Below are 16,102 nucleotides of genomic sequence, written 5' to 3'. Positions count from 1 at the left end.
CGTGGAAAACGATCAAATGGTATCGGGAATTAGCGTTCGAGCTTTTTTTGAACACCGCTGTCGCGAATGCGTTGATCATGTTCGAAAATGTGACGAGAAGGAAAATGTCGATCACGACGTTTCGGAAACGGTTGGCCGACGCGCTCGCGCGGCGTTCGCGCGATGAAACTCCGACGAGAGTCGATGCGAAGAGAAATATTCATCATTTGGAAAAGAAAGAGGGGAAGGCGCATAAAGCGCGCAGGTATTGTCTCGAATGTTACAAGACGAACACGAGAACTTTCGGACGCGACGCGGCTAGAAAATTGACCAGACAGGTCGTTACATTTTGTAATGCGTGCGAATCTAAGCCGCATCTTTGCCTGGAATGTTTTAATAAACTGCATTGAGATTGCAACATTTACTTTTTAACCTCGGCATTGCCTGATAAAGTGTTTCTTCTAACATCTCGAAACAATGTAAGCAATTTGGCACGATTTTTAGAAAGTTATTCTGTCTTATATACCCTCGTGAGACAGTTTCCCGTACGTTGACTTGCAAAAATGGTTGTAACTGAAAAAAGTGCAACGCGATGCAGCCAATTTTTTAAGTGCAGCTCGATGAAACTATAAACTATGGTTCCTGTAAATTTGAAAGCAGGCCCTCGTAGGCCGCAAAAGTTTCGACTATAACTTTACAGTAAACGCATTCCATTTGCTCTTATAATTTGAATCTGCGATTTATCGATTTACCAATGTAATAGTTAACAATTCATGAGATGTTAGCGGTACAAAATGTTGTACCTACTACCAGAAACAATATCCATTTTACACAATTGAAAAAAAACACTTCCACAAGAACATACACGCTTTAAACTATTCACCTTCGTACTGTCGCTCTCGCTCACGAGTAACGACTGCCCAAAAAACTCGAAATTGTTGTAACTGAAAATTATTCCTCCGTCGAATCGTAGGCGGTACGATACCGCTCAAGCTTGGTATCGATAGGCTAAAAATCCCACACGTTCTAACGTTTCACCGAGGGATGGCGACACTTTGTTCTGTACAAATTCCAGCGATTCTGATCGACTTATCAAAGATACATTCGATGAAACTCTACAATTTTGATACAGTCTCCAATATTTTACAGTGCATTCGTTAAATAAATATTACATTTTTTATTAATAAAATATTAAACGTTATTAATAAGTAACTCTTGCTGTACACGTTTAATTTAATGAGCAGCGGTAAGCAACATAGATCATTATACGGTATAATTACTAGACCGCGGATTTTATGCATTTATGGCAAAATTGTGTTGTTACGATTTGAAATGGTATAAAAATTAAAACATTCGAAAATATCAATGTATCATTTTTAATCTACTAAGATAATTAAAAGAAGAACGAAGCTGCTGCTTGGTTTCTATTTCTTGTAACCGATGGAGACAATTTTTATTTCGCTTATCATTACCTTTCGCGAACTCTCTCTCCCTCTCTCTCTCTCACTCTCTCGCGATAAATTGTTTAACTTGATTGATATTAAACAGAAATTCAATTTAAAAGAATCCCTGTCTTTCCCTCGAGGAATATTAAGTCGAATTCGCGTGTGGTTTCCGGTGAAATTAATGTCTTGAAAATCAAATATAGGGCTTCGTAGAAGGTTCGGCAGAGATTGCCTTTTCGCCGAGTAAGGAAAGAAATGCCCTTCTAAAAATGTTCCCATACCCGCGAGGAATTCGAATATCCTTCTCGGTCGAACCGAGCTCATCGACCACTTATTCCACGTGGTTCGCCACCCTTCATCGCGAAACCACGTTGTAACACGGTTATACTAGCACTCCTCCAATGTTTCTCGACTTTCCTTTCCCTTCGAACGATAGGTAAAGCTGCTTTATTCTTTCTTTCATCCGATCAGAGCGAAACCTTCCTATTACGGAACAAAACTATTCGAGATCGACGAATCAGGAGAGCTTTCCCTGTTAACGCGCTGCGACTACTGTTAACGCTCGCGTACGAGCGACACCAATTTTGGATTAGTTTTCAAAATTCATTTCTTCGTGTAGCATAAAAATCGGTCAAATAAAAAATATAGGTCTCGCGACCCATAGGTCGCACGACCCGTTAACCTTTTAGGTACGAGTGAATTCTGCGCGAGTATATTCCGTCTATATAGGGTGTCCCAAAAATGTCTCGCAATCCGGAAATGGCGGATTCCTCGGATCATTTGAAGCAGCTTCTTCCTTTACAAAAATGTTCTCCGAGGCACCATTGACGAGTTATTAACGAAAAACAGTGACCAATAAGAATCGAGCACGACTGACGCGAGGCGGCCCTGCCAACCAGCGCGCGAAGCCCAGTTCCGCTCATTGGCTCGGTCGCCTCGCGCCAGCCGAGCTCGCCTCTCATTGGTCACTGTTTTTCGTTGATAACTCGTTAACGGCGCCTCGGAGAACATTTTTGTAAAGGAAAAAGTTGCTTCGAATGGCCCGAGGAACCCGCCACTTTTGGATTGCGAGACATTATTGGGACACCCTGTATATTATTGACACAAATTCGGCGTAAATATATTACAAAGTCGGCGAACGTGCTTGCAGGGGACGTTGAAATCAGCTTCGCCGAAGCGAGTCGGTGAAATTTCTTTTCGTAAAATAATAGATCTATTCTAATCCGTAATATCCCCGACGGCGGAGGTTTCGGTCGAACGAACGCGAAAGAGCAACGTATACGCAGGGGTTCATTTTTATGTGGAAAAAATGATTCGTAATAATCCCGAAGCCGGTGACACGGTAATAACGCTTTCCGTAAGCCACCCTTCGCGCGGGAGGAATTTCGAAGCGGTTGTCATCGGCCTCCTTGCGATTCCCGCGTTTCTCGGACGACGGATGGAACTCTGTTCCGTGGTTGAAATAATTGGGAGCCACTGATCCAAAGGGCTGAGCCCCGGGGTCGTCGGTCCGCATTATTATATCGAATTCGTGGAAATGGAAAAGTAAGTCGTCGGGAAGACCGTCGAACCCGAAACGAGAAATCGGAAAGCGGACGGGCGTAAGCTCGATGCGGCTTTATTAATTATTGTGACGACCCTCGACGCACCCTTTCGTCGCATACGCGAGGCCTGTGTACACAAGCGTGGGAGAATATATCGATTCCACCGGTTTATTAACGACAAGGGGAGTTCGTTGTGATTTTCACTGCAACGCGGATTAATTTACCGTATTTTGCAATTTCTAACGGCCCCTTGTAAAATCGATTGCCATTTTCTACTAATTCGTGCCATTTTTTTTTTATAATCACGATAATTAATACCTCGCCGATTGCAAAAGTTTCTTGGAATAAGAGAACATTTAGATTTGTCGCGAAGGAAGGGCAAAGTGGCATGCGACGCGTTGAAATTTTCTTATGCAAAATCGTTAACATCGAAACGAGTGGCACGAAGCGCGCGGCCCTATCTGTCGAGTGGGATCAAATTAAAACCCCATAGCGGCGCGAGCACCGGGCCTGTCGAGCGTATCGTTTGACTGACGCGTGCGTGTCCTTGCAACGATGGATTCGTTCTTTCTTCCCGACGTTTCGGTAACTTTGCCGGCGAATTCCGAGAATTTTAAAGCGCTTTTAAATGCTACTTTGATGACATCCGCGAAAGCCACTATAGTGGCGCGTCGGGCCTAAAAGGTTAACAAATTGGCGAAGCTACGTGTCGCGATACGATTATCTCGGAATATAGTTGTTCCGACCGACGCGTTCTTGCCAGCCGCCCGAATGACTCTGTTTACGAAACCCGAAAATCTCGTTACGGAACGTTATTCGTAGCTTATTTAGCATGCATCCGAAATCTTCTGGTGCGCCGAGCATTCGCCATAAATATGCAGATCGGTTCTGGGGCACGTTGCGCCTCGCGTCGTACCGATACTCGTCGCGACGTCGTATCAAGAGGGTGAAAACGTTTCTCGACGAGGGTGGAACATTTCCGTGTACCTTTTCTACCGCGCTGGCAGCCTTTCCGCAATCATCGTCGAGAGACCAACGGCTTTTTCCCTTTCGTCGAGTGCTTTTATAATATTCGCTCCTTCCCCCGTTCGGTATCGCGTACGCACACCTCGCTCGCGATTCTCTATGCGCGCAGCCCCTCCTCTGGAACGGCGCCCGCGATCCAAGGTCGGATCGAAAGCTTCTTGCGATATCGACGATATCGTCGAAGCTGTTGTCGTCTTTCTTATTGCGACCACGCGTTCTCGTCCGGCGACAACCTCGAATATAACCGTTTTCTCGAAAGCGTCTCGCCGATCGCCCTTCCTACGACGCCCATTTCCACGCGCATCGTTATTTCATCGCGTTCGTATGTCGTTGCACCACCGCAAAGCGCACAGTTCGCTCTATCGATTTGTCCGAGTGTGGTTTTTGCTTTTATCGTTCCGTCACGTTCGTTCGGCACTGTTGCAGCAAAAATACAAGACGCCCTTTCGAACGATTTTATCGATCGCGTTCGAAACGGAGTTCAAACTCGCGGATGCCGTTCTAAAAGGTTGAGAATTTCATCCGAGAAGGGCCCGAGTCCCCCCGCCCCGCTCGGTGGGTCCGAACCCGCATTCGCTAGCGCGATTCGTCCACGGGAAACTGACCGCCAAACGGGCGAGCAACGAACGAGAAAAAATAATGACGGGCGTGAAAAGCGCGAAATGCGCGAAACAGAAATTGCCACGAGGGAGAAGAGCGCTATCGTTGCGCGGTGCGCGCAATATCGCGATTGGCAATTAGCGGGCGCAATTATTTCGGCGCGCATCGCGACCGTCGGTAATCGGCCTCGGCGACGAGCCGCGTCGCCCGCGAGCCCGTCGATGCGGCCGCTGAAATTCGCGGAAAACTCTCGAGCGCGATTTAAAGTAACCGCTCGGGCTCGTAACTCTCCGGTGGCCGAAATTTACAGGCGGTGCCGGGAGCGGAATAATTGCGGCCTCTCTCTCCCTCTCTCTCCCTCTCTCTCTCTCGCGCCGCTACTCGTTTCGTCACGCGTAGACGTACAAACGTTGTTGTAGGTTCGACGAGCTCGATGTGCGCCCGCGCACAATTGCAGCTCGGCTACGTCGTCCTGCGGCGCATCGGGCGCTTCGAAACATCGTCAGTCCTGCCGAGGATCCTTCTAAGGGTGCTCGCATCGATTCACCCGGGGGATCCTCCGGTCCGTTTTTCCAGCCGGTCCGCTGTGCTCGTCCCGTCCCGTTTCGTCTCGTCTCGTCTCGCACTCTCGCGTCCCTCCCGATTAATTCGGGAGATTCGGCTAGAATCACGGTGCGATAGAAAAAGTCTACGAAGCGGGATCTCGAGTCGGAAAGCGGTGACGCGTCTCCCGATACCTGTGTGCGCGACACGACGGTAAACATCGCGTGCCAGTGAATGAATCGCGCGAGGAAACACGACCGCGACGAACGCGAGTGCGACGTTCCCGGTGAATGTACGCGGCGAAGTCGTTGTCCAAGGCTCCTCGGACGTAGCTTCGATTCGGGGCGAAAAATGTGGCCACGATGTCGGATGCCTCGGTACCAAAGTCGCCCGTGATATTCTCGAGGGTCAACGGCAACGGCGCGAAGCCGAAGAGCAAAATTTGCAAGCTCGGCTCGTCCAAGTCCTCCGTGATACCCGCCGTGACGGCAGGTTCGAAGAAGCTGCAGAAGTCGGGAGCGGACTCGCCGACCTCTCATTCGTCCTCGTCGCCTGCCAAGTCGTATTCCTCCTCCGCGACGTCCTCGACGTCCCCGCGACGCGATCCTTTCGCTATAGAGCCGAGCAAGAGGTCGCCGAGGAGGCACCCTCGGGAGGATCGGCAGGCGCTGCAGGTGCATCGGCGGAGCCCGAAGGGCTCGCCCAAGCGTTCGCCCAGGAGATACGTCGCGTCCTTCGAGGACGATCGTCCGCGGAACGAGATGGGCCTGGGGCTGCGACTCGCCGCCGCGAGCGGCGACGAGCCGGAGATGTCGTTCCTCGAGTTCGAGTCGTTGTACACGATCGAGAAGGAGCTGACGAGGTCGCGGCAGGATGTGGGTCGAACGGAGGGCAAGCCGAACCTCGGCGGCTGGATCGGCAGACGCGGCCTTTACACGGAATTACCCGACCCGATGTACCAGCAGGCCACCGCGGCCGCGGCCGCACCGTCCCAGATACCCGCGGAGGGATTCAGCTTCGCGCCGGGCTGGTCGCTGAACGTCGAACACTTCTATCAGTGGCAGCATCGGGGAAAGACTACGCGGCAGGTACACTCGATCTTGCGTCGGCTTCGCCGACAAATAAATTCTGCTTTTTCCGCGTTTAACAGGGTGAACCCGTCCTCCGGTGCAAGATGCTCCGGAAACGCGTTTTCCTCTTGTCTAAATTCAATTTTCACGTTCGATGTACGGTCGCGGAATTCGGCGTACACCTTTTAAAATGAAACAACTTCCTTCAAACTGGACCGAGCGACTTGAATTTTTTTAGACGACGGAGAGACTGTTATACCGGTGCGACGATTAAAATTACTTCTTTTTCTTTTAATTTTGCTATTACCAAATGTGTGACGAAAAGAAGAGAAAAAACTCTCGTTTTTAACTTTTCTTCGAAACTTTCAAATACAAAATGGTATTAATTTTAAACATCGGAGTTATCAACGACGTTGAAACCTTTACTCCGGCAATCTTTAAAATGTTTATTTTTCAACGAACCAAAGTTTCGATCGTAACGAATGCAACTGCCATTCGTAACTTTGGAGAAAATGTTGATCTTCGAGATTCCTTTCCGACAAGTATCGTTGGTATGATACTTTCGACGCCAAGCCATACCCAATGATATCTTAAATATACTATACCTGTATTAATATCTACGTTCGCGTTAACATTACGAACGATATCTTTGATATCGTTAATGTCGCGCGACTTATACGTTGCCGTATTCATTTGCTTATCCAGATTTAGTAAATTGCTTTATTCGGGTGGTTCATTTAACGAGGTTAAACGGTTCTTTCAGAGTGTTTTTTACGGGTTTATTTAGTGGCGTAATACGGACAAAATGCTTGTCATTTATTGTAACTCGAATCCGCGCGAGAGGAAGCGACTCGACGAGAGCGAGCGAGGGAAACCGGTTTGGGATGAAAGAAGAGTCATATAATACTCGCACTCGATCCGAGCACTCGTTTGAAGTCGTTCGGCAGGCTAATGCGTAGAATCGGTGCGGTTACGCGGATTCTCGAATTCAGAATGAGCTGTCAGAAGCACGCGTCGTTGTGTGTCTCTTCGGCGAACCGGCGCGCGGTTCGACGCGGCTCGACGCGGTTCGACGCGGCTCGGTCTGTACGCGGAGCGGAGGTCGGCAGGCGAGATCGCGTTCGCAACGGGTTCTGTTTCGAATTAATTGAAAAACGGAAGCAATTTCGCCGAGGCCCGCCGTCGGTCGCGTACACGTACGAACTCGAACACATTTATAACGCGCATGCGTCTTCGTCTCTCCTCGCGCGTTTCGTTTACCCGTGTTTACGCCCGTCGTTTTCCGAGTTTCATCCGCGATCACTGGCTTTACGAGTCGTACCGCTTCCTCGTCCCCTTTTCTTTTATCTTTCGCTCGGTTTTTATTCCTCCCGGCGATAACCATTGGCTCCGAGCAAATCGTTCCGAAGGTAATCGGCGAATCGCGGATAATAACGCGCGATTAAATTTAGACGCGATCGGTACGCTTAAATTTACAAGGACCGGGCCCCGGTCTCCTCTCGTTACAGCGTACGATGGGCCGGAAAACCGCTCGTCGTGGCAAAAATCAATTTTTCTACATTTTATTCTTCATCGTTCGATCATGTTTAGCCAATTTGTTAACACGTCTTTCCAATTTCTGTAAAAACGGTGAAACTATAAATTGAACGATTTATAGACTCTGACACAATCCAAGTTACGTTCGGAGGGTAAATTTGTTTCTTCGAATGTAAAATTATATTTTGATTCGCACAAATTCAACGTCTTTTACTTGCGGATTAGAATCAACTTTTCTGCGAAACATCTTCCAATGGTATTCGATGAAATGAACAATTTCGGAAACGAAGAATCGCGTGTTTACGCGTTGGAGGTGTAAGCGACTCTTTACGTAGAAAAATAAACCACGTGAAAAAGTGAAATTGCCATCGATTAATCGACCAAATTTTTCATTTAACTCTGTATCCTTCTAAGATTAATTCTGAAAAATGTTTCGTACAAAATTCACATTTGTTTTCGAGATCGCCCAATATATATAATATATAATAAAGCAGCGTGTATCGGACGTCGTTAACCATCGCAGCGATTGGACAACGATATTTCAGATTCGCGCGATCCGTCGCAAGTGTCCCGATATTTCCGAACCAGGGTTTACCGGAGCTATCCGTTTCGGTGCTCGCGTTCGCTGGCTCCTCTTCCGCTTCCTGTCTCCTCGGCGCGTCATCCCTCGAGACAGCCACGGGCGAGAGCCGATTTTCGTGTCCCTCGACGAGCTAATTTCGGAAACCGAGCTGCAAATTTGCGGTACGGCGATATCGAGTTTTACTTCATTTCGCTCGTTCCCGCGGGCGGTTTGCGCGCCCGTACGTTGTTCCCGTCATTTTCGAGTCGGAATTGATAAAAGCGATGGCCCCGCGATTCGCCGGATTCGCGTCGCGCACCGCGTTCCTGCTCCGGCTTTGAATATTAAACGGATTCTGCACGAGTACGATTTACAACGCGATCGTATTGGTTCGTTGACTTCGATTAACCGCGCGCCAAACGATTTGTTCGCAACTTGGATTTATTTCGGTTTTTTCCCTCTTTGTCTGGTTTTCGGGGGGGATGTTACGGACGTTACGATCATGTTACGGATCAGCGATTTGCATTTCGAAGAATTATTCGAGTAAATAGATACGACGATTTGTCGAATAATCGTTGCTCCAATGAAATATTCGACTAAAAGGATTCGTACGACCGGTAAGATATGCTCGGCGTTGATCCGCCTCCTATTTCGGTTCTCGCCGGGAGTAGGTTTTCGTTCGGGAAGAAATCAATTTCGAGAACGTTCCGTGTATCTTTTCTCGCGAAGCTGACCAATTTTTCGGCGAACGATCCTTAAGAATCCTCGAGAGAGGGGTCGATCCGCGAGGTTATCAAATATGCTGCCCGAGGGTGCGAAGGTACTTTGATCGACCCCAAGGAGCTTGCGTTTCTCCTCCCGATTCGCTCTCTCGCGATGTTTACTTTAAGGGATGCCACCGGCTACCAGCATCTTCCAGCACGCGGGAAGAAGGTCCGCGTTTCTCTTCGTCCCACGTATCGCGGGGGGAATAGCTCTTTGTTCCTCGGATCGTCGACAGCGACCGAGGACGAAGCAGCTTTCATTACCGAACAGCTTCGGGCCTGGCTCGTTCGCGCGATCAAAGGAGAAATTGACTTTGTTTATTAGACCTCGAGAACCCGCCGTGCTTTAAAGTAATTAGACGGATACGCGTGAAGTACGTTGACGAAGGAATCCCGGTTAAAATCCAAAGTTACGCGCCGATCATCATCACCAATCACCAACCTGTGAATCATAAATTAAAAATGGAGAAATGATAAAAGAAAAATAATGAGCAAAAAATATTCATTTTATTCTGAATTTGTTCGAATTACAAGTATATCATGTATACAGTTATCATTTCAATTATAACGATAATACGATCATGAATAAATAATCACTTTCAAAACGTCAAACTTCTTGAAACATATCTTATAGGAACCCAAAAATCGTGTCGAACAGTGTTATGAAATACGCGTCGAAACGGTGGACGAAGCCGATGCGTCGCGTTCGTTCGGAAGTTTTCCGTGCACCGTAATGTGGTCACGCTTCGGAGATCGATGGTCGAATCGCGGAGCAAGATACACAGGTGTTCGCCGTGAACGTGCAACCTTCGAACCTTCGGGAAGGCGTTGCCGTGGGGATGTCGGGATAAAAGGAATCCGGGTGAAACGTGTGCGCGCACGCGGCGTTGGCGGATCGCCGGATCGGGGGGACGTAAGTCATCGGCGAACGAAGAGGGAAAGAACAATTTGTAGGGCATAGAACCGTCCGTACACATGCCTCTTCCGCTCGATTACGTTCGCCTATATACCGGCATCATCCGCATTCGCGTTTCCGAATTCTATCGGAAAAGTGCAGAGCTTCGCCGTTTCTTCGTTGTACCGTTCCGCGTTGCGTTCGACGTGCTCGTCGGGACCCTAATTCGTCCTCTGACCCTATTTCGAGACCTAACAATACACCGCGAGGGTTAATTGCGTCTCGAGTAAATGGCGAGGTTAAAAAAGAGAACGTTCACTTTCCACTATTGTCGGAAGTAAATTCGCACTCGCGCATTTATATTCCCGATGCCCCGACGTTCGACGCGTGCAGGGCGCGCGTCCTCCGATCCAAATTGATCCGAGCGCGAAGAACCGTGAGTCACCGGGAGCCAGCGATTGAATTAAAGATCTATTTTGTCGGTAAGATAGTCGGCCGGCCGGAGATGCACGGTTCGCCTTGGGGTAGGCTTGCCCCTGCCGAGTTCTGCGAAGCTACACGTAGGTACGCGCTTACGCGACCTTAAATCATTTATCGTCCAATTGCCAATTTGCAGCCCCACAAAAATTACTCCGTCGTCGGGGTATCCACCCTCTTCCTGCCCCCCTTTCTCCGTTCCTTCCTCTCTCTTCCTTCCCTACCATGGAATTCCGAATTGTTCTAATTTCATTTCGCACATTTTCGTCGTCGCAACTGTTTAAATTGTTGGCAAATTGTGGCACAACTAGCTGAACGGTGAACGGTGACAACGGTTTTTGTAACGTTACACGGGTTTCGCGGTCCAAATTTATCCTTCCGTAGATCGTATTCGCCGTTCTACGTTCCAAATTGATCAGCTTTCGTCGATTATACAATATGCAACTTGAAAACATCGGTATTTTTACGGTAGCTGCTCTTTCGTTTATAAATAAATCCGCTTCCAGCTTGCGTTTCGACCGTGCTCGTATCTCGCGCGTAAGCCTGCACCTTTTCAGAATCCGGGAAAGGTAATATTTTCTTTCCTCTAGGACCCAAGCTTGTCAGCTTGAGTATACAAATATCCTCTCGAAAAGGAAACTCAAAAAAATAATCTTAAAGAATATGTACATATTTCTTTGATCAAATAAATGTGTCGCGTATCTAACGATGCGATCGCTACGGTACAGATATCGCGCAACATTGTTTCAAGCTTTTCTCACCCATTCGCTGTCGCATCAGCTTCGACGTTCTCAGCAACCACTGTTACGTTTCATTGCATTGCATGACGTTATATGTATGTTACATTACATTACATTACATTACAAATTATTAAGTTTGTCGCGTAGAATCACTCCCGTTCGGATCGTATCACGAGTTTCGGTTCAGCCTTATACGTACGAACAGCTTCCGGACAATGAATTTCACGTATCGGTGTCGAATTTCCCTTTGGGCTATCGTATCTGGTTCCGTGTGCCAATTTTTCCTGGTTCCGGTCTTTTTCCGTCCTCCTCGCAGTTTGCAATTACAGGCGTCGAAGAGTAAGGGGTTTAATTTTCGCTCGATGAAAAAGACCGACGAGATCGAGTTTCTCGCCGAACCGAGCTTCGGTCGTCGAATCGCCGCGCCATTTCTGAAATTCGACCTCCTTAGGCGGATCGTTCGTCGAACGAGAAACTGCGTTGATATTTTGTTCGAATATTTATCGGAACAGAGGCGCAGCGACGCCGAGCAGCTTTTACATCGTTGCTGTAATTTTCAAGTCATGGTATCATGGTATTGTTACAATAGTAAATACTATCACAGAGTAATAGTAATAGCACTGGTGTAATATAACTTGTCGCAAAATTTGTGTAACAAAGTTTGTAATAATAGCGTACACGCGTTCAACATATTCACCGCTTCTTCGGGTACGCGATATGTATAACTATGGCGCGCAGCTTTTAGTACTTTTTAATGTGCTTATAGTAAAATAAAATTTTACGTTCGCTTAAAATGCTCGACGCTTGAATTATACGGCTTTTTAGGACCGAGCGGCAGACATCCGAATAGACTACAATTTACGACGGATCGCCGTGGGCTCTGCCGAATTAGAGTTTTGCTGAACTACTTTTTGCATTAAACTACGGTACAACATTATAATCCACGTTTGGTGAAACTCGAATATCCAGTTGTACGATTGCGTGTACAAGTGCCCTATACTACGTCCTTGAAAAAATCATTAAGTCGAATTTGGTAATTCGTTAGCGTCGGATGCACGCTTCGAAACAATTTAAATACCATTTTTGTCATCTTTGCCTACCTTTCGTTTAATAACGGAAATAACTTGCATAGATGTTTCTGCTTCCACGGAAAAAGTAACTTCGTCCTATCGTAACTTGCTGCAAGCATAACCAAGTTAACGATATATAAATTATACACGCGTGTTTTCACTCGCGTATAAATTACAGGTTAAACAGTTTTACACGAAAGGAAGCATGGCGTATATAAAAACATATCCTGGCAGGATAAAAAACGTCCGAAGGTAAACGCGAACGCGAGTACCTTTCTCGCTAATTCGCTCGGAAGCCTTGTTAGAGCTTTCAGCGGGTTTTATGGTTATTACAAAACAAGAAAGGCGTCTCCGGGGGGTCCGAGCGTGGGGTACCTCGGCGTTGTTAAGGCGTTTTCCTGTTTCGAGGAGAGAGGAAGAGGGCGCGAGGGAGAGAGAGAGAAAGAGGGAAAGAGGGAGAAATGATCCCCCCTTTCCCACGTGTCCGCGGAAACGAAGGGCGAGCTATGACGCGAACGAACGTCGTATTCTTATCGTGCGTCACGCGTCGCGATATCCTTAAAATAACATGCTTCTCGCTAGCCTACGGCCGAGTCTCGCCCATGGGCTCGGATAATCGATTCGGCCGAGACGTCTCGATGGACAAATTGCTTCGAGCCAAAAACGTCGACCGTGTTTTCGAGGTCGGGATCGAACGAACCGATCGAAGGAATGCTGCGCGTCTTTGCGAAGTTCGCGAAATGCAACATTCTTTTGTTCGAACGTGCGCGTGCAGGCAATTTCGGAAACGCGACGAACAAATTTGCCGAGTCGACAGGGTCTGATACTGTATATTCTGTCTGTATATACAGGGTGTCCAAAAGATGTCTCACAATCCGAAAGTGGCGGGTTCCTTGGGCCATTTGAAGCAACTTTTTCCTTTACAAAGATTTTCTCCGAGGCACCGTTAACGAGTTATTAACGAAAAACAGTGACCAATGAGAGGCGAGCTCGGCTGGCGCGAGGCGATCGAGCTAACGAGCGGAACTGGGCTTTGCGCGCTGGTTGGCTGGGCCGCCTCGCGTCAGCCGTACTCGATTCTTATTGGTCACTGTTTTTCGTTGATAACTCGTTAACGGTGCCTCGGAGAACATTTTTGTAAAGGAAGAAGTTGCTTCAAATGATCCGAGGAACCCGCCATTTCCGGATTGCGAGACATTTTTGGGACGCCCTGTAGACTGTTGTAAATCGATGCGAAGAGAAAAGAAGCGTGAAACAATGCATACGAAGACGATTATTTGGTTCGAACGATGAGCGAGTGAGCTACTAGAGCAAGCCACTATAGTGGCGCGTCGTCCAGAGAGATGACATCCGCGAAAGCCACTATAGTGGCGCATCGTGCCTGAAAGGTTAAAGAACGACGCGTTCTTTTCCCCGAACGACGAGTTCGTTCGCTCGCTCGGCAGTCGGCGATACGAAACGAAAGACCCTTCCTTCCTCCTCGAGCATTAGATCTCGTTCCCGCGGCGCGGCGCGGTGCGGCGCGGCGACCCTCGACAAACGTCGAAGCTCGTTAAAGCTTTTTGGAGTAAGTTAGGAAGCGTGTCCGTTCCGTCTTCCATACGAATCGCGATACGTGAGTCGAAAGAATTATCGCAATTTCGACGCGACGCCCGTCGAATCCGTAATGCGGGACGCGCGGCTCCGTTCCGCGAACAGCCCTGCACCACGGGCGGACGTCGGATCGGAATATTAGGTCCCTGTTTGTAACTATGGGATTCACGAGCGCTCGACAGGAATTTCTATCGTTTCTAGGCTAGACGAAATCGTACGAATAGGACGAATTCTTGGAACCTTGCGCGCCGTACGTCCGATTCGACGAAGAATTCCTGCTATTCCGGTCACGCGTAGACGACACATCGACTACGAGTCATTTTTTTATCGCGTCATTTTTACGTAGAACCGTTCGTCCGAGCGCGAGTCCATCGCGCGGACCGGTCCGTATATGGCTTTTCTTCTATGCGTGGGTTGTCATAGTGTGCGCCATTCGCCCTGTTAAATGGTACACGCTTCCCAACCACCGCCGACTCCGAGAATTAATTTGTCATCTCGCGCGCTTTCCTTGTCGCTTTCTATCGTAAAGCATTTACTTTTGCCATTGGAGCGAACACGTTCCATTCTTCCGGACCAGTTCCCGGGACGTTGGAACGCCGTTTAACGATTCGAATCTCGATGGGACGCGGTTGCACGGATCCTTACGCAACGCGACACGCGTTTTCCACGGTTTTCCTGCCGGCACAATGCGCCGGCAGTCGATTCTATCCGAGCCATTGTTAGCGCTCGCAAACCGCTTAACACTCCCTTCGTTCCGACCCGCGAGCACCGTATAAATAACAGAAACAGGATCCGACAGAAGCAACGAAAAGTTTACGCATTCTAAGCGGACTCGCGTCGTTCGTTCTGGCAGACGAGAAAGATGTCGTCGTCCCACGAGCGAAAGTATCGTCGCGCCGCTCGTTCTCGCAGCTGACGCGCGCACAGAAAATCGCGAAGGCAGCTTAAGGATCGTTAGGACAGCACCGTGTGGGCTAGTATAGCGCGCAGGATGCCCACACGCCGCGCACAATGTACAATAGCAGGGTAGGGCCCCGGTTGCATCGCCGTTGCGATTCGGATATATTTAACTTGCGCGCAGTCTTACGATATGTGGGTCTAACTCATTCATAAAACATTAGCTGCGTGGCGCCTTTTCGGCTAAGGGCCCGCGCACGAAAGCCAACCTTTTGCTCCTGTTCGGAGAACGGAGCGCGAATATCGTCGTTCGACTCGGCTTCTGGTAGGCCGTCGAAATTTTCACGCGTTGCGTTAACCCGCCGTATTCCGAATTTTCTACGCGAGCGTAGGAAAGTTTACGCGACTCGAAACCAGGAAGCATCGACCTTTGCGTATCGGTCGATGTCGCATAGGTTCACGAACCGAGCCGATTCGATTCGTTTAGAATCGTATCGCTGTACGATGTACAGGGTGTGGCACGTAACCGTCGCCACGATTTTTCAAGCGCTTTCGACGGTCCGAGAAGAAACTGACTCGAACGAAAGTTAATCGGTATTTAGCGGACCACGTATCGAGAAGGAACAAATATCAAGAACTATCGTTTTTCTACTAAAAGTCCAATCGATTCGGATCCGTGTTTTCTTCCCCCCGAAAAACTACGATTTTGTTGTACGATCCGATGAAAACGTGTAGCGTGCTAGAAAAAAAGTGGCCGAAAAGTTCCAAAAGTAAATCGTAAAAAGCGGACGGACTTCGAGTCCGTAGGGTTTCGGGAGACGCGGCGCGTAAAAATAACTTGTTCCTTCCGGATTTTCGTAGTCATGACAACGAGTTTCCTCGAATCTCGAGAGGGTACGATACGTTTTGTGCCACGCTGCAGGACACGTACGCTTCCCATCCTGAGGGAAGTGGGTGCATTCTCCGTTCCTTCTTGGGGGACGATAACACGGTTAGAGAGGTTCTCAACTTCGGTCGGTCTCGTTTTTACAAAGCAAAAAGACACCCTCCGATCGACGTTGGTCGTTGTTCGAAAGCAATTTATTACTCGCCGACCTTGCAAACGAGATATCTTTTTGCCACTCTGTCGCGGATTTCGCGCAGTCGCGACGACAACGAATATGCGAAATATAAAACAGGAAGGCTGAAAGAATTCAAGAGCATCCATGTATATGATTCGCAACTTGTTACAATTATTAAAAGGAGAAACATTCGTAAAGATCTATGCTCCTTAATCGCTATTTTTCCAAGTCGCGTAAAGACTTCCACCCTTTTATTTTATTAATTCGTATACGGTTATTTCCCAGGAATATATTGGACGT

The 16,102-nt window shown here is 48.2% G+C and overlaps 1 protein-coding gene and 1 long non-coding RNA gene across 8 annotated transcripts in view; one reads left to right on the top strand and one right to left on the bottom strand.

Moving 5' to 3' along the window:
• Positions 1-16,102, top strand: part of sick (sickie) — a 277,051-nt gene that overhangs the window by 33,910 nt on the left and 227,039 nt on the right. For 5 of the 6 annotated variants that reach the window (XM_076524457.1, XM_033477739.2, XM_033477741.2 and 2 more), the window contains exon 1: positions 5,485-6,225. The exons of the other annotated variant lie outside the window; for it this stretch is intronic. In XM_076524457.1, the coding sequence (XP_076380572.1) occupies positions 5,500-6,225 (726 nt within the window). In that variant the 5' untranslated portion in view covers positions 5,485-5,499. Of the gene's footprint in view, positions 1-5,484; positions 6,226-16,102 lie in introns of those variants that run through there. 6 annotated transcript variants of the gene reach the window in all.
• The window catches only part of LOC117224643 (uncharacterized), a 105,462-nt gene that overhangs the window by 34,353 nt on the left and 55,007 nt on the right, over positions 1-16,102 (bottom strand). The gene's annotated exons all lie outside the window — the stretch shown is intronic.

The sequence above is a fragment of the Megalopta genalis genome, chromosome 9 (assembly GCF_051020955.1).
Source record: "Megalopta genalis isolate 19385.01 chromosome 9, iyMegGena1_principal, whole genome shotgun sequence".
NCBI lineage: Eukaryota > Metazoa > Arthropoda > Insecta > Hymenoptera > Halictidae > Megalopta > Megalopta genalis.
The sequence above is the reverse complement of the archived record's forward strand: the minus strand, read 5'-3'. Positions and strand labels throughout refer to the sequence as shown.